This window comes from Phyllostomus hastatus, unplaced genomic scaffold (assembly GCF_019186645.2).
Source record: "Phyllostomus hastatus isolate PE091 unplaced genomic scaffold, TTU_PhHast_1.1 phas_scaffold_28, whole genome shotgun sequence".
Lineage (NCBI taxonomy): Eukaryota > Metazoa > Chordata > Mammalia > Chiroptera > Phyllostomidae > Phyllostomus > Phyllostomus hastatus.
Window position 1 is genome coordinate 5,606,450 of NW_025334022.1, and position 28,000 is coordinate 5,634,449.

The 28,000-nt window shown below is 40.6% G+C and overlaps 1 protein-coding gene and 1 pseudogene across 11 annotated transcripts in view; both read right to left on the minus strand.

Moving 5' to 3' along the window:
• The window catches only part of TMEM164 (transmembrane protein 164), a 221,006-nt gene that overhangs the window by 79,261 nt on the left and 113,745 nt on the right, over positions 1-28,000 (minus strand). For all 11 annotated transcript variants that reach the window (XM_045817509.1, XM_045817511.1, XM_045817513.1 and 8 more), the window contains one exon: positions 16,487-16,553. In XM_045817509.1, coding sequence (XP_045673465.1) covers positions 16,487-16,553 — 67 coding nt within the window. The remainder of the gene's footprint in view (positions 1-16,486; positions 16,554-28,000) is intronic.
• LOC123805003 lies at positions 17,525-18,471 on the minus strand (annotated as a pseudogene).

A 28,000-nucleotide genomic window follows, 5' to 3' on the forward strand; every position in this document is an offset into this window, starting at 1 on the left:
GTTTCCATTGAGAAGTCAGCTGCTAACCTTATTGGGGCTCCCTTGTATGTTACTTCCTGTTTCTCCCTTGCTGCTTTTAAGATTCTCTCTTTGTCTTGGTATTTTGCCATTTTAATTACATGTCTTGAAGTGGGCCTGTTTGGGTTCCTCTTGATTGCAACTCTCTGTGTTTCCTGGATTTGTGTGGCTTTTTCTCTCATCAAATTAGGGAAGTTTTCCATCATTACTTTTTCGAACAGGTTTTCTATCACTTGCTCTTCTTCTTCTCCTTCTGGTATCCCTGTTCTATGGATATTATTGCGTTTCATATTGTCCTGCATTTCTCTTAATCCCTCTTCATTCTTTCTGAGCCTCTTTTCCTTTTCTTCCTCTTTCCTGGTATTTTTTCTACTTTCTCCTCTAACTCGCTGATCCTATCTTCTTCTTCATCGATCCTGCTTCATTCCTTCTACTGTGTTCTTCAGTTCAGAAATTGTATTCTTCATTTCCTCTTGGCCCCTGTTGAGAGTTTCTATTTCCTTTTTCATGTTGATGTAGTTTTCAGTGAGTTCATTGTAGCTTCCCTGTGTTTTCTGGTAGCTCATTGTGAGCTCATTGAGCTTCCTGACGATCGTTCCTTTGAACTCAATGTCTGATAGTTGAATTGCCTCTATTTCTTTTAGCGTTCTTTCTGAGGCTTCCTCCTTTCCTTTCATTTGGGGGTTGTTTCTTTGTCTTCCCATTGTTTGTGAGACTCTTCTTGTTATCCTCAGCTTCTTAAATTGATCTGTTCTGGCTCCCTGGGTTTGTGGTGTGAACTTCTGTAGTAGAATAGCAGTGAGTTTCAGTGGTACAGTCTCCTTGATCTCCTGAGCTCACTGGTCTTGGGCTGTCATTTAAGTTGGCTCTGTGTTTGCCTTTGGGTTTTGGTTGTTTTGGGGTCTTTCTTTGGTGGGTCCTTCCCACCAGCTGGTTAAGTGAGGGTCACTCTGTCCACCACCTCTTGTATTTTGTTGTGCTGATGAGGGCAGGTTGTGTTGAAGCTGGTTCTCCTGTGTATACAAGGTTTTGAGGATCCTCTCTTGCTCTTTTTCAGTTGTTTTTACTGCTCCATATGTCCACTATTTAGTTGTATTTCCAGATAGGTCCTGGATTGAGGTTTGTGTGGTTACCACTCCCTCCTTCACCTTCTTCTGTTGTTATCTGTTTGTTGTTGGGTTTCCTCTTCCAGTGGGTATCCTGGTGTTCACTGCTTTCACCTACGCTTTTTTTGTGATCAGTTGGAGGCGGAAGGCCACATGGTTTAAGACAGCAAGAGAGTATTCTGCGATATTTACAGTAGCAGCCAGCAGAGAAGAGATAGGAGATCCTTTGGCTATGTATAGTGTTAACTGTGATCTTCCCCCCAACTATCCACTTTTCAGAAAGGATGGAAAGAATATAAGACTCTTGTTTGGGAAGGAAGGATTGTGAGTTGGATATAGAAAGCAGTGAGGTTGTGGCAGGTCAGATTCTGAGGTAAGGTAAGGGTAAAGGATAGTAAATAGGTGTAGTGTGTGAGAGAACAGAGTTAACCACTACAGTAATAGCGTTCAGGAAACCGTGAAGTGGGGTAAGACCTAGGAGGGGTGTTGTGAAGTATTTACAATTGTATGAAACAGCTATTATTTTCAATTATATTATAGCAACAATCATATGACAGAATCTATGTGATCTAGATAACAATAGGGAGTATAGGACCTTGAGTAGTGTGCTAATGGGACACAAGTGAAGTGAAGGACAGTAAATTAGCAATACAGTATGAGAGATCAGGGGAAACCTGTAAAATTACACAATATAACCAGCCTAGCAAAGCACACTATACAGAAATAAGAGGAATACAAAAATACTATTAAAATAAAAGATGTAAGAATAATGGAAAAATAATAATATAAATATGCAATAACTTGCAGGTTCTCTGTAATAGCAGAGGGAAATTTGTCTCACTGTCACAGCTGTTGTGATGCCCCCTTCTTTGGGTCCAACTCTGGTCTTTTCAGAGTTCCAGGCTTTCTTGTTTTTTTGTTTGTTTGTTTTTTTTTGTCTCACTTATGGGTATTTTTTTTAAAAAAGGCAGATGAAGGAAAGAAGAAGAGATAAAATTGGAAAGAAAGGACGAAGGAATAAAAGAAGAAAGAAGGAAGGAGAGGCAAATGGAATTTGAAAATAATAAAAATTTTAAAATAAAAATTGTTAATAAATAAAAATAGGATAAAATTAAAAAGCCTCTTGGTTTCAAAGTGGCCAAACAGGTTTTTCTGGTCTTCCTGGCTGCAGCAGTCTGAGGGGCAAATGATGTGGCTTTTCTTCCTTCCAGATCTGCACTCAGTCAGCCGAGTGCACTCTCCCCCTCTCCCCAGAGCTATCCTGGCACTTCTCCCCTGAGCCTTGGGTGTGGGATTCAGACCTTTCCCCGGGGGTTACCACTGTGGGTTGGGGTGCAGGTGCGTGGGTGCTCAGCCAGGCTGCCTTCACAGTGCTATGGGGGCGTGCAGGATCTTCCACAGAACCTTTCTCGAAACCTTGGGATCGCTGCCCAGCTGGGTGGCAGGGAGGCCGGAGCGACTGCTGCAGGAGAATTCCCCAAACAGTGTCTGTCTTTTCACTTTTTCTTTTTGAGAAATTCCTCCTACTCAAGACTGCCTCTCCATACAGTGGCCTGTCCTCTCCCACAGTCCAATTCTCCAGCCAGACTGGTGACTATGGGGGTCAGGGCCTGTCACTGTGCAATTCTCAACTCTGCTGGCATCCACAGACTCTGTGGGTGCTCACTGCCTCTGTGCGTTTGCTAGCAACCAGGTTTCTACAGGTGCTACTTAGACCTTGTTTGGCTGGGGAGAGAGCAGTTGCCCTGGCTCTCACCCACGGGCTCTATGGAAAACCCGGCAGGGGGCACCGGGCCTGGGCCTGCAGGCCCCCTGGACCCCGCGCTGGTCCCTGGGACCTTATTGTCCTGAAGCACTTACCTTATTGTCTGGTTTTCGGTTCCACTACAATTTTTGGTCTTTTATTTTCATATATGCTGAGGTACTGTTGGTTCTTTCCTCTTTTACTCCATACATCAGCTAGGATTTTCTCCCGTGTGTAGGGAGAAGTGGAATCTGCTCCCTTCTACCCCAATGCCATCTTCCTGCTCCTAATGATATATACTTTTGTAAAGAAAACATTTACATGTTTGTAAAGATAAAGGCACAAAAGCCTCATGCTTTTTGTTCTTTCTTTTTTCATCTATTGAAAAATAACCACCTTTGCATTGCTGATTTTTATTTTTTATTTATACTTTTCTATATTTCACAAATTTTCAACAGTAAATGTCTTTTGTTGTAAATAGGAAAATATTATTTTAAGTAGTTTAAAAATATTTTACCGAGGAATATCATCTGTCCTCCCTCTATCTTCACACCCAAGATCTCAGGTATGTGGGAGGGATCCTTGCAATTTCTTTGAGCATCACAGAGGTTCAGATTGGTTGTCTATTTCACTTACTCTATCTGTGGGTACCTAGTATCTGCAAGGTGTGAGGCCCTGCAGGGGTCAGGCACCATAAAAGACACTATCCATGCCCACACACAATAGTTATGAAGCAGTGCTAAGAACCTGGGGATAGGCTGAATATAAAGTCCAATCAAATGATAGTGTGCTAAACAGTTATTAGAAAAGAATGAGTTATCTCCATACCTGAAAAGATTACTAATTATCTCCTATTATATTAAAGGAAAATATACTGAAGTACTGTTTACAATATAATGCCAAGGTAAACTAAACCCAAAAACCCAACAATCCTAAAAATATGAAACTCTTCATCTACATTTATGAGCAAAATAAAAATGGAAAGATATACAAACCTTTAACACAGTTTATCACTGGGGGGATAGGATTGAACGATTAGCTTTCTCTTCATACTCCTCTGATTGAATAGTCTACCAATGAGCATATATTATTTTTGTTAAAAACAAATTAAAGGTATAACAGTCCCTCAAATCTCGAATGGATATTATATAAAATTTACCACAAGGAGTTGATTTGGCTTAATACTTGAAGATCAATCTAATTAAGAGAGAGGAAGAAGGAAAACCACGAGTTTTCGGATCAGGAAGACCAAAGTTCACATATCAGTTTTGTCAATTCCTCTGTGTCCTGGTGCAAATCACCACAACTTTCTAAATCTCATTCTATAAAATGGAGACTCTAATATCCACTTACAGGGCTTTTTGAGGATCAAACACTAATAATTAATATTTCACACTGACTGAGGGCTTCCTATTTGCCAGGTGCTCTGGTATGTGCTTTACACATATTAACTAATTTAATCTTCAGAACACTTTTAGGAAGTAGGCACTATTATCACTTCCATTTTAAAGAGGAGAGAGGTTAATTTGCTCAAGCCAGCCAGTCTCTGTCTGTCTCTGTCTGTCTCTGTCTCTCTGACTCTCTCTGACTCTCTCTCTCTCTCTCTCTCTCTCTCTCTCTCTCACACACACACACACACACACACACACACACACACACACACACAGAAGTAGCAAAGCCAGGATATAAACCTGGAGAATCTGATCCCCGAATACATATTCTTAGCCACACTAGGGTGAGATATTTGTGAGAGAGCTTCATATACCTGTAAGGAATTCTTATTAGTAGGGATGGAAAAGATAACAAATACATGTAAAATCTAAAAACTATAAGAGCTAAAAGATGTGACAGAGGCAATGTCATAGGATGTCTTCTGACAATTTGTATATGAATGGCAAAGTCTATATCTACAACTGGAACTCCTGATTCTCCATCCTGCTCTTCAGAATTTCAATAATGAGTTTACTGTTTTCTTCTGTTCATGGCATTCACTTGGCTTCAATTGCCTCCTTCTTCTGAAATTTGCATGCATATTCTAATTGTCTTTCAAGGCTTTTCTGGTCCACTTAATTATCACTCTGACTTTCTAAATCTCATTCTCTAAAATGGAGACTCTAATATCCACTTACAGGGTTTTTTGAGGATCAAACACACTTTTCAGGATAAGACAGGGGTACCCAACCTCCAAGGCCCCAGGGTTGGGGGGTCGGGCTTATTACAAACCAGGCCACACAGCAGGAGGTGAGCTTAAATGTAATGTACTTAAATCATCCTGAAACCATCCCCTCCCAACTCCTTCCCATGGAAAAATTGTTTTCTACAAAACTGGTCCCTGGTGCCAAAAAGGTTGGGGAATGCTGCTCTAGGAGATAGTGTGCTAGAGTGCAAAGTGCACATGTTTAGCTTTAGCACTTATAAACCATGTAATTTGTAACATGTCACTTAACGTCTCCAAGCCTATTACCTCATATGTAAAACATGGTCCTTGTACAAATTAATTATAATATGTAAATTACCTGGCATATAATTGGTGCTGTATAAATGCTAATATTAATTTCCCATGTCTTAGAATTCTCAAACAATTACTGTTTAGCCATTAAGCCTGAATTGCCTTGTGATGTTGTTACTTTTTCACAATTATGACTCTAATATCGCCTTAACTTCATAGGCATTTATGTCTTATATTTCTAAATGCAAGTTCTTTGGGGTCCAGGACTGTACCCTACCTGTTTCTGCATCCCCTGCAGCATTTAGCACAATACTTGACACAGAAAAGTACACAATAAAAATCTGTGTATTAACTGATATGACTGGGCTGGATTCATGGAGAATGCAAGACTCTCAAAGATAAATCTTAAAATAAAGGTAGCCAACTACGTGTTCTAGGGTAGTCCCCGTAATTTGGTTTGGACCAGAAGCCCCAGACTTTTATCAGCCCTCCACATCCTCACACACCTTGCATTCATTTGATCAGAAATGCACTGACCTTTGTAGGCTAAGGCGCAATTTTGTCCAAATCAATTCTTCAGAAAGCTAAGGGCTGTTCTGAAACCAGTTTTTTTTTTTTAATGTTTTAAGTACCCTCAGGAAAGCAGAGGGACATTCTGTTCCTAGTTCAGGTCCAAAATCCAAACTATAATTTTTTAAATTGCTCAATTTGCCAGTCACAGAAATCACTTTTCTAGGTCAATTAGCACATTTCAATGTGCCAATTAGCAAGAATGACATTTTCAAGCCTATTTACTTTGGTGACGGTCAAGTTTCCCAAGCTCCACACATGGGTCCAAGGTATGCCAGTGGTAAAGTTACATCTTAAGAACACTGAAATGATTGTGGATGTTAGGTAGCAGCCCCTGGAATAAAGATCATTACTAAATTCTTCCACTCAATCTGACAGTTCAAAACATTGAACAGAACCACCTAAGAAAATAGTACAGGGCAAAAGGGGAGAGGGTAGTGGTTAAGGAGGGAAAAAGAACTAATATAATAGATCAACACGGATACTCAAGAATGGGCAATTTTAATAATGAGAAAATAATATATTCTAGGCTTTAGGCCTTTTAGAAGAAAGGAGCTTGATGAAAAAAATCATTATCATTCTTCTCATTATTATTCTAGTAGAAGACAGATGGCTGCAAACACAAGTGTAGGCCACACTAGAGTCTTAGGACTGGGAAGGGGGCTGATCCAGTACCTTAAGTTTCTTTTCTGTTTCTAATTTCCCTTCCTCAAAACACTCTGCAATGAGAAGAAACTCTAATGGGTCTCAGAGAGTAGAAGAAACAGGGCTAGGGATGCCACTTGGGCACATTGCTTCATTCTGGGGCCACATCGCCAGCTTTGCAAGGTAAGAGTGGTAACTGAAAAGCTAATATGTAACCAGGTTCCACAGGTACCCTACTTAGCTCCCACTTTTTGGCTTTTATTTTCTACAAGGTGGTTTAGCCTGGAAAGAATGTTACTCTTGGCAAAGTCACAGGCACAGATAAGGAACATGGCCTCACCATCAGGCCAAAAAACCACTGGTTATAACAAAGAGCTTACAAACTAGGCAGCACATCTATTCTCCAAACCCTGGACTACTGACAGCTTGGGCAGGGGAATCTTAATATGAGATCCATGAATGGGATTGTAGGGAGAAAGGCAAGAGTTGGCAGTCCATGTGTCCCTAGTGAAACTGAATGCAAATTATATTTGTGTATTTATCCAGGAAGAGTTTCTATGGTCTTCTTCAGCTCCTCAAAGAAGCCTATTACCTAACTGTTTTAGAGGAAGGGAAGTTAAGAAGCATCTCTACCACCTCAACTCACTAGCATTCAAACTCACCCTGAAAAAGTCAGACAACACAACAAGAACTCTGAAGTCTGAATTAAGAGACCTGAGTTCTGGAAGCACCCACTTTCACTTCTTAAGCAAGTCATGTATCGTCCTAAATTCCCCCTCAAAAAGGTAAGATTAGACCAGATGAGCTTTCAGCTCTCTGCTAATCTAATAATCAATAGTTCCATGGTGCATTCCCCCCGCCTTCCTCATAAGAAGAAAAAGAAAAATTGCCCTTAAGATGCTTAATTTAAAGCCAGAAAGAGACCTTCTCCAGAATTCTGGCAGCAAAGAGCACTTACTTGTAATATGGGCTATTGGAATAAACAATGCTTCTTCTAAGGTGCCAGCTTCTTTTTTTTTAATATATTTTATTGATTATGCTATTACAGTTGTCCCATTTGCCCCCCTTCACTCCCCTCCACCCTGTACCCCCTCTCCCACCCACATTCCCCCCCTTTAGTTCATGTCCATGTGTCATACTTATCAGTTCTTTAGCTTCTACATTTCCCATACTATTCTTGCCTTCCCACTGCCTATTTTCTACCTACCATCTATGCTACTTATTCTCTGGACCTTTTCCCCCTCTCTCCTCCTCCCACCCCCCTGTTGCTAACCCTCCATCTGACCTCCATTTCTGTGGTTCTTTTCCTGTTCTAGTTGTTTACTTAGTTTCTTTTGGTTTTGCTTTAGGTGTGGTTGTTAATAATTGTGAGTTTGCTGTCCTTTTACTATACATGTCTTTTCTTTATCTTCTTTTCTTAGATAAGTCCCTTTAACATTTCATAAAATAAGGGCTTGGTGATGATGAACTCCTTTAACTTGACCTTACCTGAGAAGCACTTTATCTGCCCTTCCATTCTAAATGAGAGGTTTGCTGGATAGAGCAATCTGGGATGTAGGTCCTTGTCTTTCATGACTTGGAATATTTCTTTCCAGCCCCTTCTTGCCTGTAAGGTCTCTTTGGAGAAATCAGCTGACAGTCTGATGGGAACTCCTTTGTAGGTGACTGTCCCCTTATCTCTTGCTGCTTCTAGGATTCTCTCCTTCGTTTTTACCTTGGCTAATGTAATTATGATGTGCCTTGGTGTGTTTCTTCTTGGGTCCAACTTCTTTGGGGCTCTCTGAGCTTCTTGGATTTCTTGGAAGACTATTTCCTGTGCTAGATTGGGGAAGTTCTCCTTTATTATTTGTTCAAATACGTGTTCAATTTGTTGCTCTTCCCCTTCCCCTTCTGGTACCCCTATAATTCGGATGTTGGAACGTTTAAAGATGTCCTGGATGCTCTTAGGCTTCTCCTCGTTTTTTTGAATTCTTATTTCTCCATTCTTTCCTGTTTGGTTGTTATTTTTCTTCCTTTTGGTCCACTCTGTTGTTTTCAGTCCCAGTTTCCTTCCCATCACTATTGGTTCTCCGTGCATCTTCCTTCATCTCTTTTATGGTAACCTGCATCTTTTCATCTAATTTGCGCCCCAAATCAACCAATTCTGTGAGCTTTCTGATCACCAGTGTTTTGAACTGTGCATCTGATAGATTGGCTATTTCTTGGTCGCTCAAAAGGATGAGTCCTGGGGGACTGATCTGTTCTGTTGGAAACATGTCTCTCCTTTTTTTTTTCTTTTTTTTTCCCCAGTCTGGTCACTCTTGTTACGGTGGGGGGTGGAGCCTTAGGTGTTCACTGGGGCTGGGCACCCCAGTCGCTAGATTGTGAGTTATATGTGGGGGCGGGGGCGGGAGCAGGGGCGGGAGGAAACAATGGTGGTAGTTCGGTTCTCCTGTGATCTCAGACCCTTCTCTGGGATCCTGGGCTGCGAGCTCTGCCCTGGTCCACAATCGCCGCCTCACTGGGTCCACCAGCCACAGCTTGCATACTCAGGGACCACCGCTGCGTTCTTGTGCACCGGATGGCTGTTGCACCGATTTTGCGCCAAGTTTTTCCCAACCTCCGCGCGCTGCTGACCCGTGCCCGCCCGGCTCGTCTTCTCCTACCAGTCTGGATGTATGGGTCTACTTCAACTTCTTGGCTGTCCGACTTTCATTCAGATAAATCCTCTGTCAGTTCTTGGTGTTATTCTATCTGTAAATTATTGTTGTTCTAATCTTGGTTGTGGGAGGAGGTACGGTGCGTCCACCTATTCCTCCATCTTGCCGGAAGTCTAAGGTGCCAGCTTCTAAGATGAAGAACCAAGAGGGACTGGAACTGGGCACTCTCTAGCTCGTGCCAGTGAGTCACAGGACAGAGTGCAGCACAAGCAAATTTAGTGATGACTCCTGATCCTTTAGCTGACTGTAGCAATTTCCTCCAACAGTCTCTGCTCTGTCTTTATATATGTAAGTATATGTTTATCTGTTAAGGCACACAAACTAATTAGTCCATTTTATTTTCCTTGCTTCCTTATTACTGCTAATGAGCAAAAAAAAAAAAAAAGGATTAAAAATATAAAGGGCCAAGAAGGAAGGGCAAATGTCATAGGCTGGTTTCTTACCTAATTGGATCAAAGGTTTAAGAAAGAGTTGCCTATCTTCCTGTGTCTTATTTTAAGTCAATCTGAGCTCAACTAAGGGGTTGCAAAATAAAACTCTTGAAGGCCAGAGTAGCCCAGGAGGGTTCCCAACCTTTGAAAATAATCAGACAAAAGCCAATTATCAAGACACATGCCCAGCACCATGAGTTTTTTCTTAGTTTCATTTTAGAAAAGAATACCAAAATTATTTAACAGATGATTAAAGTTGCTAGGTAAGAGAAAGCTCATTACAGAACTTTTGATGTTAAGAAACATTACTTGAACATTCTTAATAAGCTGCTTGGCTACAGCATGCCATTTGTTTGGAAAATATTAGATATTACAACAAATATAATAGCAAATCTGCCATGAGAGAGTAAAAAAAGGAAAGAGGTGAAAAACAGAAGGGAGGGAAGGAATGAGGAGAAAGAAAGGGGAGGAGAGAGAAACATTATTTTCTGTATAGAGTAGTAAAGATATTAAGGGTTGACTTATGGTACCCATCCAATTCCTATGTTGAAGCCCTAATCTCTGGTACCTCAGAATATAACTATATTTGGAGATAGAGTGAAGCCATCACAGTGGGCCCTACTCCAATCTGATGGGTGTTCTATAAGAAGATGAAATTTGGATACACAGAGAGACACCAGGGATATATGTACACAGAGGAAAGACCATATGAAGAGGCAACAAGAGGACATCCCTATGCAAACCAAGGAAAGAGGCTTCAGAGGCAACCAACCCTGCTGGCACCTTGATCTTGGGGATAGTAAGAAGACCTTGCCTTATAAGTATATTGTGAGGGTTAAATAAACTAGTTGAGGGAAAGCACTTAGAACAGTACCAAGCACATAGTAAGCATTCAAGAAGTATCAACTGTTGTTGCTGCTGGTATTGGTGTTGGTGCTGAAAGGGCTAAGGAAACATCAGCAGGCTCAGTGAAGATATATACCTTTGGTGAAACACAATAGTGATTGAATGAAAACTTCACCACCAGCATTCTGACTTCGGGTGTGTGGATATGTAGGAAGATGCAGCCAGGGGACCCCCCAAAGAAGGATTTATTAACTCAAGGTGTCCAGGAAATATTAGATAGATATATAAGATGTCCTCACCACCCCCACAGGTGTGAGTTGGGGGAAGGAACACATGGAACAGGGCCATTGAGAGCTGTTTTGCATAGCAACAGCTTTGCAACTAACCTCTGGCACGGTCATTTAACATATCTATAACCTTTAACTGGTTTCATAGATATGTTAAATAGCTGTGGTCTTGCTTTGAGCCAGGGAGAAGGGAGTGACTTCCACCCAGGATTGGAGGCAACTCCCCCTGGTTACAGCGCCTGCATGAGAGCTTGGAGATGGTTGGCTCCACCCCATGGGGCCATGCCTGCCCAGACTCACTATGGCAGCCCAGTAAAGCTGGAAGGATATGGGAGTGCTGGCAAGTGTAGCCGATTGTGGGAGGAGTCGGAAATGGAGCTGCAGAGGAAGACTGACTGGGGATTTAAACCCAGAAGCGGCAGCCATTGAAGAGAGGACCATGTGGCTGTGGCAGTGAGAACCACGCACTTTTGGCAGAGTGGGGACCACTGCAGCCTTGGTGAGGGAGAACCACTTGGCTTTGGCCAGAGTGGGGACCCCCTGCAGCCATGAGAAGAATCACCACTCGGATTTAGCTGGAGATCCCGGCGACACAGCTGATGGTGCTGGGAACTGAGGGAGGCCTACCAGCCAAGCACGGATTACTGGGAAGAACTGGGGGCTGCCTGAGCCACAGACTTCTATTTCTTTTCCTGAGATACGGTACCCCAGACTGGGCAAAGGGGGGAAGGAAGGACTATGTGTGTTTGTGGGTGTTTTAAGGGACTCTGGGATTTTGATGAAGACATTAAATCATTACTCTCAAGTCTGTACACCTTGAAGAAATAATTCCTTTCCTTTTCACCAATCTCTAACATGGAGAGCTATAATTCTCTGGTGAAGGGAAAGGTGAACCTAGTACAGGAGGACCCCAGGAGAAAAGGGGGTCAATTCAGTAACATTGTGGGACCCTCTTCCCTAGCGGCCAATCAGAAAATCATGGGAGATCACATGTGCAGTAGCTTTAAAGTAATACAACTACTTATACATGCACAGTAAAATCCTGCCAAAACTAGCCAGGAAGAATCTGCCCTATAAGGATAGAGTCCCTCCAGCCCATGAGGTCAATCTCTGCTTGGAGTTGGCCTGCTCCCCCGTTCTCTGCTATAAACTCTGGGTATTCAGTTCAAATCTTTGTCCTGATCACCAAGAACCTGGTTACCTGTGCCCACCTGTGACAGATGGGTTTTTTGGGATCTTTACTTTTCAGTCTTACACAATGGGAGTCATAATATCTGCTTATGCTCAGTGGTTCCACAGGGAGAACACTTTTTGGCTTTCCTTGCGGGAAAGGTCCCACTAAGAGGAGAGATGTAGGTGATCTGTTTAGAGGAACCATATCCATCTCAACTGATAGCAGAGGCTACTTGGCCAAGGTTGTGGGCTAGATGCATTCACATTCAGGAACATTAACTCTAAGTGCAATTTTCTGGTGTTCCACTCCTTCCTTAAATCTGATAGAGCTGCTAAAAAAATGGAGAAAGAGCAGATTACTCTCTGCCTTACCATAATGGGGTATAGAGCTGGGGTGAGAGAATATTCCCCACAAACCATGGTTTGGGGGATGGAGGAATGGGAAGACTGAGATTGAGAGGTACTTTGCATACCTATGGCAACTTGGCTAGTTTAATAGTTATGTTAATTGCTGTACTGCTGCTGGGTGTGACTTTGACTCATGTGGGCGGGGGAGCTCACAGCACCTGTGCAAGAAACAGGGAGGTGGTTTCTCTACAGCAGGGAGACACACCTGCCCTGACAAATGATGGCACCTGACAGAATGTAACCTGTACAGAGGACTGGCAGAATGTAGCCCATTGTGAGAGGAGTCAGAAGAGGGGTCATGTAGGCTCTGGGTCAGGATTTAAATGAAGGGCAGAGGGACATGAGAGATTTGGCCATGCAACTTGGAAGGGAGTAGGAGAGCCAAGAGGAATGAATGAGGTAACAGCCACATTAAAGAGAAGTAAGCAAGTAACTATGTAGTTTGTAGTCAGGATCTGGCCATGTAGCCTAGTGTAATAAGGAAGAAGACATGTTGCTGTGTTCATCGTTCCTGCTCTAGCTGACTCTGGATCCACCAAGGACTCCCTTGCAATACACTGACCTGCTGCCTTGCAAACCCAGACTCTATCTGGACTTTCAGGACTTATGTCTTTCCTGAACTATTATTACACAGAGGCTGATGACAATGTACCCCAGATCCTGAAAAAGAGAGCTGGTGAGTGAGGATGGCGACTTAGTGCCTTCCAGAGAAACTGGAGAACTGTTTGTACTGCTGGCTTAAGGTAAGAATATGGGAAATTATTAGGTTTGCTTTTGGCTTATAGACTTTTGGGAAGCATGGGAAGTGCTGGGTCCCTTGGGAAAGGAGGGCTCTGAGCTAAAGTGCTTCGAGCCCTCCTCCAAGGTTGGAATATTGTAAATAAAGACCTGTTCCTTCCAACATAAATTGTTGAGTCATGCACCAAGGTGCCACGTGGACAGGCTCCAGTCTGCTTGGTTACATGACCTCTAAATCTTTCAAGAAAACAGTAACAGGGTGATCGAGAGATGAAATAAGATAGCATTGAATCCACTTCCATCCCTTAGCAGTTTACTTCCACAGGTAGGAAATAACCTGAGCTCCAAGCACTACTCCACAAACCTGAGCCAATAAGAAATGTGTTTTCAATTTGTTTGATTTACACCATTCTTGGGTATTATCCCCTATAGCTCTGAGACTAAGGTAGGAGTTCTGATTCTACACTTAACTATGTGAAGTCAAGTAAGTCACACACCATGGGAAAATACAGAATGAAGGGCAAAGGTATGTACCTATGCCAGAAGCCTGTGACTGTGGATCCCAGCTAACAGGGGAACACTGAATTTAATGTGCCAGACCTATTATGACAGAGACAATAGAGTAAGTCCTCATTTAATGTCATTGATAGGTTTGGCAACTATAAGCAAAATGATGTATAATGAAACCAATTTTACCATAGATTAATTGATATAAATAGGAATTAGGTTCCTAGGGCATCTTGTAAGGAAAATGATGTTACTTGAGAACTTGCTATAAGGCCTGCCCTCTTTCAGCCTGGCATTCTCCACTTCAGAAGGTTGAATGGTCAACCTATAAAGTGCTATCTGCTCTTTGGAACAAAGAAGCTAGGCCATATAAGCCACCTGGGGACCCTATTAACATCCAGATTTTGAAGCAGTACATCTGAGATAGGGCCTGAAATTCTACATTTTTTATATCATTTTTTATTGTTGTTCGGATACAGTTATCTCCATTTTCCCACCACCACTTACCCCCGCCCCACCCACCCCCACCTCCCACCCTCAATTCCAGCCCTCTTTGGCTTTGTCCATGGGTCCTTTATACACGTTCTTTAATGACCCTTTCCCTTCTTTCCCATGTTATTTCACTGCCTCCTCCCCTCTGGTTACTGTCAGTTTGTTCTTTATTTCAATGTCTCTATTGATATTTGCTTGCTTGTTTGTTTTGTTGATTAGGTTCCACTTATACGTGAGATCATAGGGTATTTGTCTTTCACCATCTGGCTTATTTCAGTTAGCATAATGCTCTCCAGATCTATCCACGCTATCACGAAGGGTAGGAGCTCCTGGAACTGCCTTTCAACCCAGCAATTCCACCACTGGGAATATACCCTAAGAATCCTGAAACACTAATTCAAAAGAACCTATGCATCCCAATGTTCAAAGCATCACAATTTACAATATCCAGGTGCTGGAAGTAACCCAGGTGCCCATCGGTAAATAAGTGAATCCAAAAACTGGTACATTTACAAAATGGAATACTATGCAGCAGAAAGAATGAAATTCTATATTTCTAACAAGTGGCACTCTTCTGATGCTGATCTTGGACCACAGTTACACATGAAGTAACTTTGAATTTTGAGCAACTAGGACACTGATTTTCCAAGAGTGGTCTGAGAGCCCATGCAATCAGCATTCCCTGGTGTTACTCTAGGCCCTCTCAATGAGACCTTCTGGAGGTGGGGTCTGGCAAGACTCATTTTTTAGCCATTCCTTTAGGTGATTGGTATGGCCATTAAGTTTCAGAATCAGTATACAAAATCAGTGGCTCTGAATTGCAGTTCCATGTTAGAATGGAGCTTTTAAATCACTGCACCCAGGATGGATCAAGGTCAAGGACTGAGACCTATGATCTGAGGGAAGGCAACAGGGCATAAGTGTTTTTTGTTGTTGTTTTTTTGTTCATCAGTTTACTTGGGTTTTTTGTTGTTGTTTTTTTTATAGTACCCCTATGTAAGCCTGGAATATACTGAGGGTTCAAAATTACTGTTTTAGATTAATGATTTTTCTTTTAATTTATATTGATGTATAATATACATCTAGAAAAGTATGACAATCATAAGGATATACATGAGTGTTTGTGGGGAAGGCATGACTAAATCCTCAGAGACAGTGTGAGTATAGCTGTGGCTGTAGGATCTATAGCTTTAAGCTCCACTGTGTGTGTGTAACTCCCTAAATGTCAGTTTCTTTCTCTGTGAATAAAGACCATAAAAACTTGCCCTAGCTACCTTACATGACTGTTATATGAAAAGACCTTATAAACTATGTTATCCAAAGAATAAAAATGATCATTTTGAAATTTAAACTATGATCTTAATGCATGAAGCAAACTTAAGTCATGAAAATAGAAAGTAGAAGGAAGGATTTACTAGTGATTTCTTTACCTAAGCTTTCTAACATGGCCTGCTAATCCCTTAAACTCCTACATATGGAAATTTGGAGACAGGGTCTTGTCACCTAGCCCTGTAGCTCCTGTTTCTCTCTGTTTGTTTATCACCCAGCCTCTTGCCACAGTGGGATTCTACCTGCTATCCACAGGGGATGTGTGTGGCCCAGACATCCTTCTGGGTTTGGATGAATGGGGAAGGAATCTAATTCTTACCAAAGGGAGTTCCTTGCTCTGCAGATTATTTTCATCCAATGTGACTGAGTCCACCCCACAGACCCTTAGAAACACTGGAAGCCTCTATCTAATGGATGGGCCTCCCAGCCCCCATTTTCTCCACTAAACCTCTCCAAGACCTTCCATAGGCTTTTTGGCCTGTCCTGGTTCTGGCCTAAACCACTATTGCAGCCTCAAAGTTCCACAAAATACTCCTATTCCCATCATGCTCCACTGTATTCAAATACGGCTACATGAAACCTCAAAATTAAATACAGCTGGCCCTTGAACAGCATGGGGGGTTAGGAACATTGACCCTCCATGAAATCAAAATCCATGTGTAACTTTGATTCCCCAAAAATGTAACTGTTAATAACTTACTATTGACCAGAAGCCTTACCAATAACAGTTGATTGACACATACTTTGTATGTTTTATGGATTATATGCTGTATTCTTATATAAGCTACAGAAAAGAAAATGTTATTAACAAAATCATAAGGAAAAGAAACTACACTTACAGTCCTATATGTATTTATTTTTAAAGATCTACATATAACTGTACCTGTGCAGTTCAAATCCATGTTGTTCAAGGGTAAAGTGTGTATGTGTATTTTAACATTCACATACACATGGGCTAAGTATGAGGACTAGCAATGGATAATGAAATAGTGAGAAAATGCTGTTTTGTATGTTGGTGGTATGTTCCTAGAAGAGGCTACTTACCAGTCGGGTATTTACCACAGGAAACAGTAAGGCTAGAAGAGCTCCATTCAACATATGCATCTGTATCCTGGAGGGGAAGAAAGATAAAGTCTAGGTCATACTCAGACTCTGATGGATGGGCATACAAAAATGTGTCAGGTTATGCCATGCCATATCAGAAAAATATATACAAGTGGCTCTCTGTAAAACAATGCTGGATAATAAATAAAAAGCTGAATATTTTGTGTTAACTGAAACATTCTGAAGAGTATCATCACCACTTCAAAATCTCCCAAACATGTCTGGAACACACAACACTTCATTACATAATGGGCTCTGAGCTCCCTAAACATCCAGTCAGTCCCAGTCAATGGCTTCAACTGCTGCACCCATGGTGGCATTAGAAAAGGGTAACTGCAGTGGCCAACTGCTCTGTTATTAGAGTAGAGACCTATTTCTTATAACAAGGCTGCTTATTCACAGGGCCACCTCTAATACTTTTCCCCCAAAGGCAACCTAGTCATAAAAAGGCTAGTACAACCCAGAGAACCAACTGCAATGTTTTCCAAATCATTCCCCCACCTTCTTAGAAATGCCTTCAGGGGCTGCTATTGGAGGTGGATGGGGTAGAAGTGGCGGTCTTCCAGGCTTCCTTTGATCTCTTTTACATATTGGGCTCTGTGACTTTAAAGGAAGAGGTGGTGGGAAGAAAAGTGGTTGCCCCAGCATCCTGTAGTGATATTGTTTCCCAACACCACACTGGTTAAAACACATACTAGAAACCCCTTATAAGTTGAGAACAAGTCAGAAACAAACTTCACTTGTGAGGGCTCTTAGCATGGATTTAAGCAGCTTTCTTTTTTTATATATTGCAGATATTTTTTTATTTATTCAAATTCATTTTTTATCAGGAGTGAGTGAAATAAAAAATATATTGAGTCTCATCATCATCATGGAAAGGGCTTTAACAGAAACCTGATCAGACGAATATTATTGCTTGCCATTTTCAACCAGTGAATAGTTGCCACTGATAGACAGCCAACAGTCTGTCAAGAATGTTCAAGGTATGTTACCTAATACAACAAGCCTATTCATAGGGGTGGGGGAGGGAAGACTAGGAAATAACTTATGTGAACTTCTTGATTTCATCATACAAAACAAGCACGAAAGCATCACTCCTGCCTCTGAGAACATTGCACCGTGCACCCCTGGAAAAAGCTTCGCAGCCTTCATCACAAGCAATCTTAGTCCAGCAGTTGGGTGTGCCTGTGGAAATTATATTAATTCCTTTGCACCCTGACTGCATCACCATGCAGTGACATTTAGTGTCAAATGGATAGGAAGTCAACCCAGCCACTGTTGTGATGGACTGTGCAGACATCCAGCTGATGAAGATTTATTCTTTGGATCTGGAAGCATTCCCTTTGCAGTGTCATAGATAGAGAAGTAGGCAGCTCAGTAGATGATTATACCCTGAACAGACACATTAAAGCCTTGGTACAGGCCCTTGATCCCATCAGATTTGTAGAACTTAATCAGGCAGTCACTGAGGCCTTTGAATTCCCTTTCAGCTTCAGCTCTGCCCACATCAGCTGCTAGATGGGTACAGGCAAAATCAAGAGGATACATGACATACAATGAGGTGGCCCCAGCAGCACCAATGCCCAATTTCCTTCAAAGTAGCACCAAAACTGTGTTCTTCTGCCCACAGCACCTAGGAAGATCTTGTATTTATATTTGAAGGCAAAGTTGAGAGCCTGGGTGGGGAAGTAGCTGATGACATTGGCCAGGTTACTGCACCAGAAGGACAGGACTCCCTGCTCCTTGGAGATACACCATGTAGTCTATAATGCCCTACTGTTGCTTATCTGTGGTGATTTGTTTGCTGGCATGCTGCACCTGCAGCAGCAGCCTGACGCACTCAATGGGCACTACAGCTATCTTTGAGATGGCCACAGCCACTCACCTGCCAGGAAGGCCTTGGCAAAGGACACAGCATTTTTCATGTAGAAAGGAAAGAAGTGCGTGACTGTGGAACTGGGCTCATAATCAGTTGGGACTCTGGGGCAATAGCAAGCATCTTTCTTTATGATTAAAGACAAATAGCCCCTTACTACTAAGAGAGAAGCAAAGAATGACAGGCTTTATGTCCTGAAGAATAGCTGACTTGATGGGTCATGAACAATCACTGCTAAGCCAAAATGCCTCCTAAACCTCAAGTAAATCCCTCTTGCTCTAGCTCTCTCCCTCTCTTGATCTCTTATATGCACACTAACACAGCAACCCTGAGATACCAAGATTTCTCCTATACCAGGGATAGGAATTCACTTCATACCCTGAAGACCCCTAGGACCTGAGCTCTTCTCTTGGAGCTCACAGATATGTGCCTAAGATTAAGAGAATTTACAAGGAGACCAAGGGAACATCACATTATCCCAAAGGCTGCTTTTCATTCTTGCCAGTGTATTTCTTACCAATGTTCTTGTCATCAATGCTATGAGAATGGTGTATCTTAATGGCTTTACATAAACACTATCACTTAATTTTTATAGCAATCTTATCAGACAGGTACCTTTCCCATTTTGTTGATGATAAAACCAGGTTTAAAGAAGCAAAGTGACCTGATCAACAGCACACTTAAGAGACAAAATTCAAATGCAGGTTTATCTGACTCCAGCCCCAAAGCTCTTACATCCCCCTTGGGGCCTTCTATCAGAGCCTCCCTGCCATGGCCATTTGCAAAAATGACCTCAGGCAGAGTTGGGGACATTGTTTTTTCCTTCTTTTTGCCTTTAGGGTTCTCTCTATCACCTCCATCATCCACTCTCAGAGACTTTTAATATGCTTTCAGGGAATGTCCAGAGGAGAATGCTCATAAGTCATGGCAGGCCATAACAAACTGACAGTTTTAACAGCACTTTGCTTGGTCCATCAAAGGGAGGAGGTACACCAATTCAATGCCACTCCTACCTCTCCAGGCTACCAATTCTTTTACAACAGTGTCACTCCTGGGGATTCTCCTTGCTCTAAGAAACTGACTGCTGAAAACTCAGGCTTAAGTCTCAGTACCTAGAGAAGGAGTCATTAACAGCAATTCCAGGACTCAGGTAAAGTACAGTCTAGCCTGTCTTCTCCTCCTATGTGACAGCCACAGCATAAACCTCTGCATAATTCTATCAACATAAGAGACTGTGGTGCCAGCTTTGTCATTTGCCTTAAATGTTGGCATTTACACAAGTCCAATTAGAAACTGGGGCATCAAAAGTTAAATATTGAGGATGGTAGAATCGATGCCAAGAGCTGTGGAATGCCAAAGATAAAGAAGATAAAACCAACATCAAGATTCAAAATGACTGCCCTGGCTGGTGTGGCTCAGTGGATTGAGTGCTGGCCTGCAAACCAAAGGGTCACCAGTTTGATTCCCAACTGGGATGCAGGCCTGGTCCCCAGTGGGGGAATGTGGGAGGTGGCCACACATTAATGTTTCTTTCCCTCTCTTTCTCCCTCCCCTTCTCTCTATCTAAAAATAAATAAATAATATCTTTTTTTAAAAAGGTCTTGCATATCAATAATTACAAAAATATCTAACATGTGCTGAGCATTTTGATGAGCCAATCATGGGGCTAAGTATTCAAATGCATCATCTTATTTAACCTTCACAGATTTTAGCATAATCATCTACAACTGCATAGCTGAGAAAGCCAAAGCACTAAGTGATTAAGTGACTTGCCCAAGATCACACAGATAACAGCAGAGAGAGAAGTCATACTCAGGTCTCCCCAAGTTTCAAGCCTATTTTCTTGCCACTGTACCCTGCTTCAAATTTGACATGAACATTACATATGTTCCGAGTATGTGTCAGTGTGTCAGACTGCATGCCAGGTAGGAAAAAATTCTGGGATGCCAGTGAGGCAGGAAAGGCCATGCCCAAAGGCACTAGAACACCTTGTGTCTTTTCTGGCAAAAGTGTCACAATTTTTACACACTGCAACTGCCCTCTACAGACCCAGTGCACAGCCCAACAGGTAAGCAACTGACCACTCTATACCCACCTCCATCCTGATACCCAGATTTCTACTGGATACATGAAATGGATAATGGGCCAGTAGAAGGTCCTGTGAGAGTTCCCTCATCTGTACAATGGAAACAATAACAGTACTGACTCATACGATTATTATAAGGAGTCAATAAGTGTAAGTGCTTAGAAAAGTACACAGTACATTGTAAGACAAATGATACATAGTAAGACAGAGTCATTTACTAGCCTAGTGACTGAACAAGTTACTTAAAACATGTGTGTCAGTTTCCTTAATCTTAAAATGAGACTAATTACAGTATCTAGCTGAAATGGTTGTGGGAGAATTTAATGAGATATGATCACATAAAGTGATCAACGTAATGCCTAGAACATAGTATACACTCAATGCATGATAGTCATTACTGTCCTTAATAAAGCAATGTAAATGAATATCAAATTTATTATTCATAACAAGTAAAGCTATCAAAACCTTCATGAGATTATTTACATTTCAATTTAGCACTTGATTACAACCAAGAACCAAAAGATATGGGACAGATGACAAATTCTATGAGTGGCTACAAAGACAAATCCATAAAGAAGAATTCTTAAAGGAAATTATACCATTTTATGAGCTAGACAAAAATAAAAACACAACATATCAAAAAGTATGAGATTGTTTAAAAAAAGAATGGTCTCAAATCAGTAATCCAAAATTCCACCTTAGGAATCCAGGAAAAAATGAAAAAAAGAAGGAATACATAAAATAATAAAGGGCGGAAGTCAATGAAATTAAGAACAAAAACAGCAGGGAATATCAATGAAGCCAAAAGTATGTCTTTTTTAAAAAATCAATACAGTTGATAAAACTCTAGGCAGAATGACAAGGATTAAAAAAAGAGAAGGAAAAAATCTACCAATATCTGAAGGGAAAGAAGGGATATCACTACAGACCCCCAGCAATTATACGGATACTAAGGGAGATATTATGAATATTTCTATGCACATAAATTTGAGAACTTAGATGAAATAGAGAATTTCCTCTAAACCTATAAATTACCCAAATTCATGATAGATGAAATAGATAACCTGGTCAGTCCTATTACAGAAATTGAATTCATACTTAAAAACTTCTAAATAAGAAATCTCCAGACCTAGACAGTTTCAGTGACCAGTTCTACCAAATATTTATAAAATTTTGGCCAGAAAAGAGAGGGAAACATTTCTCAACTCACTTTATGAGACTATTATTACCTAGCTACCAAAACCAGAAAGGAGAAGGTACCAAAAAAGGAGGAGAAAGAAAACTAAGACTAAGCTAATGTCCTTCATGAATGTAGACACAAAAATGTTATTTTTTTATTTTTTTAAATTTAGTAACATTTTCTAGTACATTTATTTTAAATGTTTACTCCATAAAATGTTAGCAAGTCTAATGCAGCAATATAAAAATAATAAATACCTCATCACTAACTGGGGTGTGTCATGGTAATAAAAGGTTGAAACTGAATTAATGAAATCCTCCAAATTAACAGTTTAAAGAATAAGAAGTACATGATCATATCAATTGACATAGAAAAAGGGTTGTGTCAAAATTCAACATCAATTCATGATAAAAAGATAAAAAAACTGGAAATAGTAGGGAACTCCCTCAACCTGATAGAGAGCATCTAAAAAAAATTACATGCCCAAATGTTATATTGAATGATGAAAGATTGAAAGCTTCTACCACTAACATAGGAAAATGACAAGGGTGCCTGCTCTCAGCCCTCCAGTTCAACAAGATACCGGTAATCTTAGCCAATGCAATAAGGCAACAAAAATAATGGGGCTTGGCCCTGGCTGGTGTGGCTCAGCGGATTATTGAGTGCCAGCCTGCAAACCAAAGGGTCACTAGTTTGATTCCTGGTCAGGGCACATGCCTGTGTTGCAGGCCAATTCCCCAATCATGGGTGTGTGAGAGGCAACCACACATTGATGTTTCTCTCCCTCTCTTTCTCCCTCCCTTCCCCTCTCTCTAAAAATAAACAAAATCTTTTTTTAAAAATCATGGAGTTTGGAAAGGAAGAAACAAAATCATCCCTATTTGTAAAGAACATGGTTATATGTGTAGAAAATTTCAAGGAACCTAAAAAACAGCTCCTAGAACTAATACATGATTTTAGCAAGGTTACAGGATTGCAAGGTTAACACACAAACATCAAGAACATGACACCAAAACATTTTACACATAATACTACTGTAAAATTGGAAACCAAATTTTAAAAAACAGTATTTACAATATATCCCCCTCAACTGATATATATATATATATATCTCCAACAAATATATATCCAACAAAATATGTACACAATCTATAAAACAAGAACTGCAAAAATTGATGAAGTAAATCATAGAAAACCTAAATAAGTAGAAACCCATACCATGTTCAAGGATTCAAAGTTTCAACATAGGAAAATGTCAACTCTTACCAAAATGATCTATCAATTTAATGCAATTATGACCAAAATCCCATCAGGATATTTTGTAGATACAGGTAAACTGATACCAAAATGTGTAAGAGCAAGGAAAGTAGAATAGCTAGAATAATTTTAAAAACAGGGAAGAAAGATGAAGAAATCACACTACCTGTTTATAAGGTTTACAATGCAAAGTTACAGTAATTTAAACAATGCAATACTGGCCAAGAAAAGACAGAATAATGAAACAGAATCATCCAAAAATAAAGCCACACTAATATAAGATTTGACTTTTCACAATAGTGAAAAAGCAATTCAGTGGAGAAGGCATAGCCTTTTGGAAGGATGGTGATAGAATAATTGGATATTATATATAATATAACACACTCAACCTAAACCTAATGACTTACATAAAAGCTAAGTCACTTTGAAGAAAATAAAAAGCAAGCTATAGAATGGGAGAAAATATTTCCAAGTCAGATAGCCCCCCAAAAAAAGATTTTTATTTAGAATATATAAATAATACTCATACTCAACAATAGGAAAACAACCCAATTTAAAAATGGGCTACAAAACATAAACAGACCCCTCACCAAAAAAAGATAAAAAATGGCAAATAAGCACATAAAAATATTCTATACCATTAGGATAATGCAAACTGAAACCGCAATAAGATACAACTCCTCACCAATTAGAATTAATAAAATAAAAATACTAACAAAAGCAAATGTTGGAGAGACTGTGGTGAAACTGGAACTTTCATATTACATTGTTAGAAATGTGAAAACAATTTGTGAAAGCAGTTCCTTCTAAAACTTATTAGAAGTTTTAAAAGTAAAAATTACTCTTATTGCCATTGGTACGGCTCAGTGAACTGAGCATCAGTCTGCAAACCAAAATGTCTCCAGTTTGACTCCTGGCCAGGGCACATGCCCGGGTTGTGTGACAGGTCCCCACAGTTGGGGGTATGTGAGGGGCAATCGATGGACATTTCTCTCACTCATCAATGTTTCTCTCTTCTTTATCCCTTCCCTCTCCTCTCTTTGAAAACAAATAAATAAAATCTTTTAAAAATACTCTTAACATGTGATCCAAAAACCCTGTTCCAAGATATTTACCCTACTGAAATGAAAACTAAGGGTTACACAAAAACCTTTACACAGATGTTCATAGCAACCCTATTCATAGTAGCCAAATCTGGAATCAGCCCAGATGCCCTTCAGTGGGTGAATGAATAAACAAACCGTAGTAGCTACATATCACTGAAAGCCCCTTGGCCATAAAAATGAATCAATAAATGATACATGTAACAACTTGAATAAATCTCAAAGGCATTGTGCCAAGTTAACAAAGCCAGATTGAACAGGTTATATACTGTAGGGTTCCATTTAGATGGCATTATCTAAACAACAAAACTATAGTAATGGACAGCTAAATAGTGATTTCTAGCATTTAGGGATGTGGGAGGGTGTCAGTCTGAAGTGACAACATGAAGAATTTTTACAAGTAATGGAACTATTCTATACCCTATTTTGATGGTAGTTCCACTAAACTGCTCTGGAGCCATATCCACAGTTGTCCACCACACTCTGGAGCAATTTACATGAGCTTGTGGAGGCCTGAATGGGCAATAAAACACTGTTCTCCAAAAATTAGGGACCTGTGCTCCGATTGCTACTCCTGATCACAAAGTTACTGGCACAGAAGCAGGCAGCTATTGTTAAACACACACCCATTGTTAAAAGCCTCTCCCTATCAAGCTGATGTGACTTCTGCGGGACTTAAGGACAACCACATTTCCCTTATTCATTGTTCTCTTTTTCTCCTTTTAGGGGTGAGAAATTGAAGACTAGTATATTCAAAAGCACCTGCACACACTGCAGAAATTGTAAAATCACTGTCCAAGCTGAGGTAAAGTAACAGATTCACAAAAGACCCAAGGAGACCTTAAATTTACATCTCAAACTGATCCTCAGCTTGGAGACAAACCCATCAAATCCTGGGAAATGAGGAAAAATCAGACTTCCAGACTTAATGGAGGAAAATAAGACTTCCAGAATTAGCACATAATTAGATTCAAAGTTCCAATTATCAAAAATTACAACAACAAAAAGGCACACAAGAACTAGGATATAGGAAAGTATGTCTCACTGAAAAAGAAAAAATATATACCAAGAATTTTCCCAAAAAATCATGAGATAGCAGACCTACCAAATAAAGATTTTAAAACACCTGACTGACAGGTGCTCAAAAAACTAAAGGAAAATATGGGGAAAATAAGAAAATGAGGAGAATTCTGGCCAAGATGGAGGTGTAGGAAGACACACTGGGCCTCCTCACACAACCAAAGAAGGACAACCACAAATCTAAAAACAAAAACAACCAGAACTGACAGAAAATCGAACTGTATGGAAGTCCGAACCGAGGAGTTAAAGAAGAAACATTCATCCTGACCAGTGGCGGGGTGGGGGGGATGGACAGCTGGGTAGAGAGGATCATGACATGGTGGCGACTGGCAGACAGTGTGGTACCACAATCGTGTCCAGGCAAACTGGGTAGAACAACTGGGGAACCAGACAAACTGCACAATCCAGGGTTTCAGAGCAGGGAAATACAACCTCAAACCCTCTGACTGAAAACACCTGTGGGGGTTGAGGGGCAGTGGGAGAAACTCCCAGCCTCACAAGAGAATTCTTTGGAGAAACCTACAGAGTCCTAGAATATACACAAACCAACTCACCTGGGAATCAGCACCAGAAGGGCCCAATTTGATTGTAGGTAGTGGGGGAAGGGACTGAAAACTCGCAGTCTTGAACAAGCAGCACTGTTCCCTCTCAGATCCCTCCCCACCCTACAGCATCAGAATGCAGCAACCTGGGTTACTGCAGCCTGGTGAACACCTAAAGCTATACTCCTTACTATGTCACAGGCATGCCAAGACGAAAAAAAAAAAAAAAGGCCCAAATGAAACAACAGATCAAACCTCCAGAGAAAATACACTAAGCGATGAACAGATAGCCAACTTATCAGATGTACAGCTCAAAACACTGGTAATCGGGATGTTCACAGAATTGGTTGAATATGGTAACATATTAGAGGAAAAAATGAAGGCTATGCTAAGTGAAATAAAGGAAAATGTAAAAGGAACCAACAGTGACAGAAAGGAAACCAGAAATCAAATTAATTGTGTGGACCAGAAGGAAGATAGAAACATTCAACCAGAACAGAATGAAGAAAATATAATTCAAAAAAAATGAGGAGAGGCTTAGGAAACTCCAGGACCTCTTTAAACATTCCAAAATCTGAATCATAGGGGTGCTAGAAGAGGAAGAGGAAGAGCAAGAAATGGAAAACATATTTGAAAAAATAATGAAGGAGAAGTTCTCCAACCTGGCAAAGGAAATAGACTTCTAGGAAGTCCAAGAAGCTCAGAGTCCAAAAGGAGTTGGACCAAAGGAGGAACACACCAAGAACTTCATAAGTACATTAGCCAAGATTAAATATAAGGAGAGAACCTTAAAAGCAGAAAAGGAGACAGTTACCTACAAAGGATTGCCCATAAGACTATCACCTGATTTCTTAAAAGGCAAACTTACAGGCAAGAAGGAGCTGGAAAGAAATATTCAAAATGATGAAAGGCAAGGACCTACATCCAAGATGACTCTATTCAGCAGCAAAGCTATCATTTAGAAGGGAAGGGCAGATAAAGTGCTTCCCACATAAGGTCAAGTTAAAAGAGTTCATCATCACCAAGCCCTTATAACATGAAATGTTAAAGGGACGTATCTAAGAAAAAGAAGATAAAAAAATATGAACAGTAAAATGACAACAAACTCACAGCTATTAACAACCAAACCTAAAACAAAAACAAACTAAGCAAGCAACTAGAACAGGAACAGAATTACAGAAATAGATATCACATGAAGGGTTATCAGCTGAAGGGTGGGAGGGGGAGAGAGGGAGAAAAGGTAGAGGGAATAAATAACATAAATGGTAGGTAGAAAATAGACAGGAGGAGGTTAAAAATAGCATTAGAAATGTAGGAGCCAAAGAATTTATATGTACGACCAAAGGACATGAACTAAAGGGGGGGATGTGGGAGGGAGGGGCTGTGTGGGGTAGAAGGGAATAATAAGTGGGAAAATGGGACAACTGTATAGCATAATCAATAAATAAGAGAGATAGGATTTATTTATTATAGTTAATAAAGGAGATAGTTTATCTCCTTTTTCTTAAATAAGTCCCTTTAACATTTCATAAAATAAGGGCTTGGTGATGATGAACTCCTTTAACTTGACCTTATGTGGGAAGCACTTTATCTGCCCTTCCATTCTAAATGAAAGCTTTGCTGGATAGAGCAATCTTGGATGTAGGTTCTTTCATTTTATGACTTGGAATACTTCTTTCCAGCCCCTTCTTGCCTGCAAGGTCTCTTTTGAGAAATCAGCTGACAGTCTGATGGGAACTCCTTTGTAGGTTATTGTCTCCTTCTCTCTTGCTGCTTCTAGGATTCTCTCCATTTTTACCTTGGCTAATGTAACTATGAGGTGCCTTGGTGTGTTTCTCCTTAGGTCCAACTCCTTTTGGACTCTCTGAGCTTCCTGGACTTCCTGGAAGTCTATTTCCTTTGCCAGATTGGGGAAGTTCTACTTCATTATTTGTTCAAATAACTTTTCCACTTGTTGCTGTTCCTCTTCCCCTTCTCGTACCCCTATAATTCGGATGTTGGAACATTTAAAGATGTCCTGGAGGTTCCTAATCCTCTCATTTTTTTGAATTCTTATTTCTCCATTATTTTCTGTTTGGTTGTTTCTTTCTTCCTTCTGGTCCACTCCACTGATTTGAGTTCCAATTTTCTTCCTATCACTATTGGTTCCCTGTTCCTTAGTGTAACCTTCATTTTTTCATCTAATTTGTGACCAAATTCAACCAATTCTGTGAGCATCCTGATCACCAGTGCTTTGAACTGTGCAAGAGATTAGTTGTCTTTCACTTGGTCACTTAGTTGTATATGCTATGGAGCTTCGATCTGTACTTCCATTTGGGCCATTTTTTTTT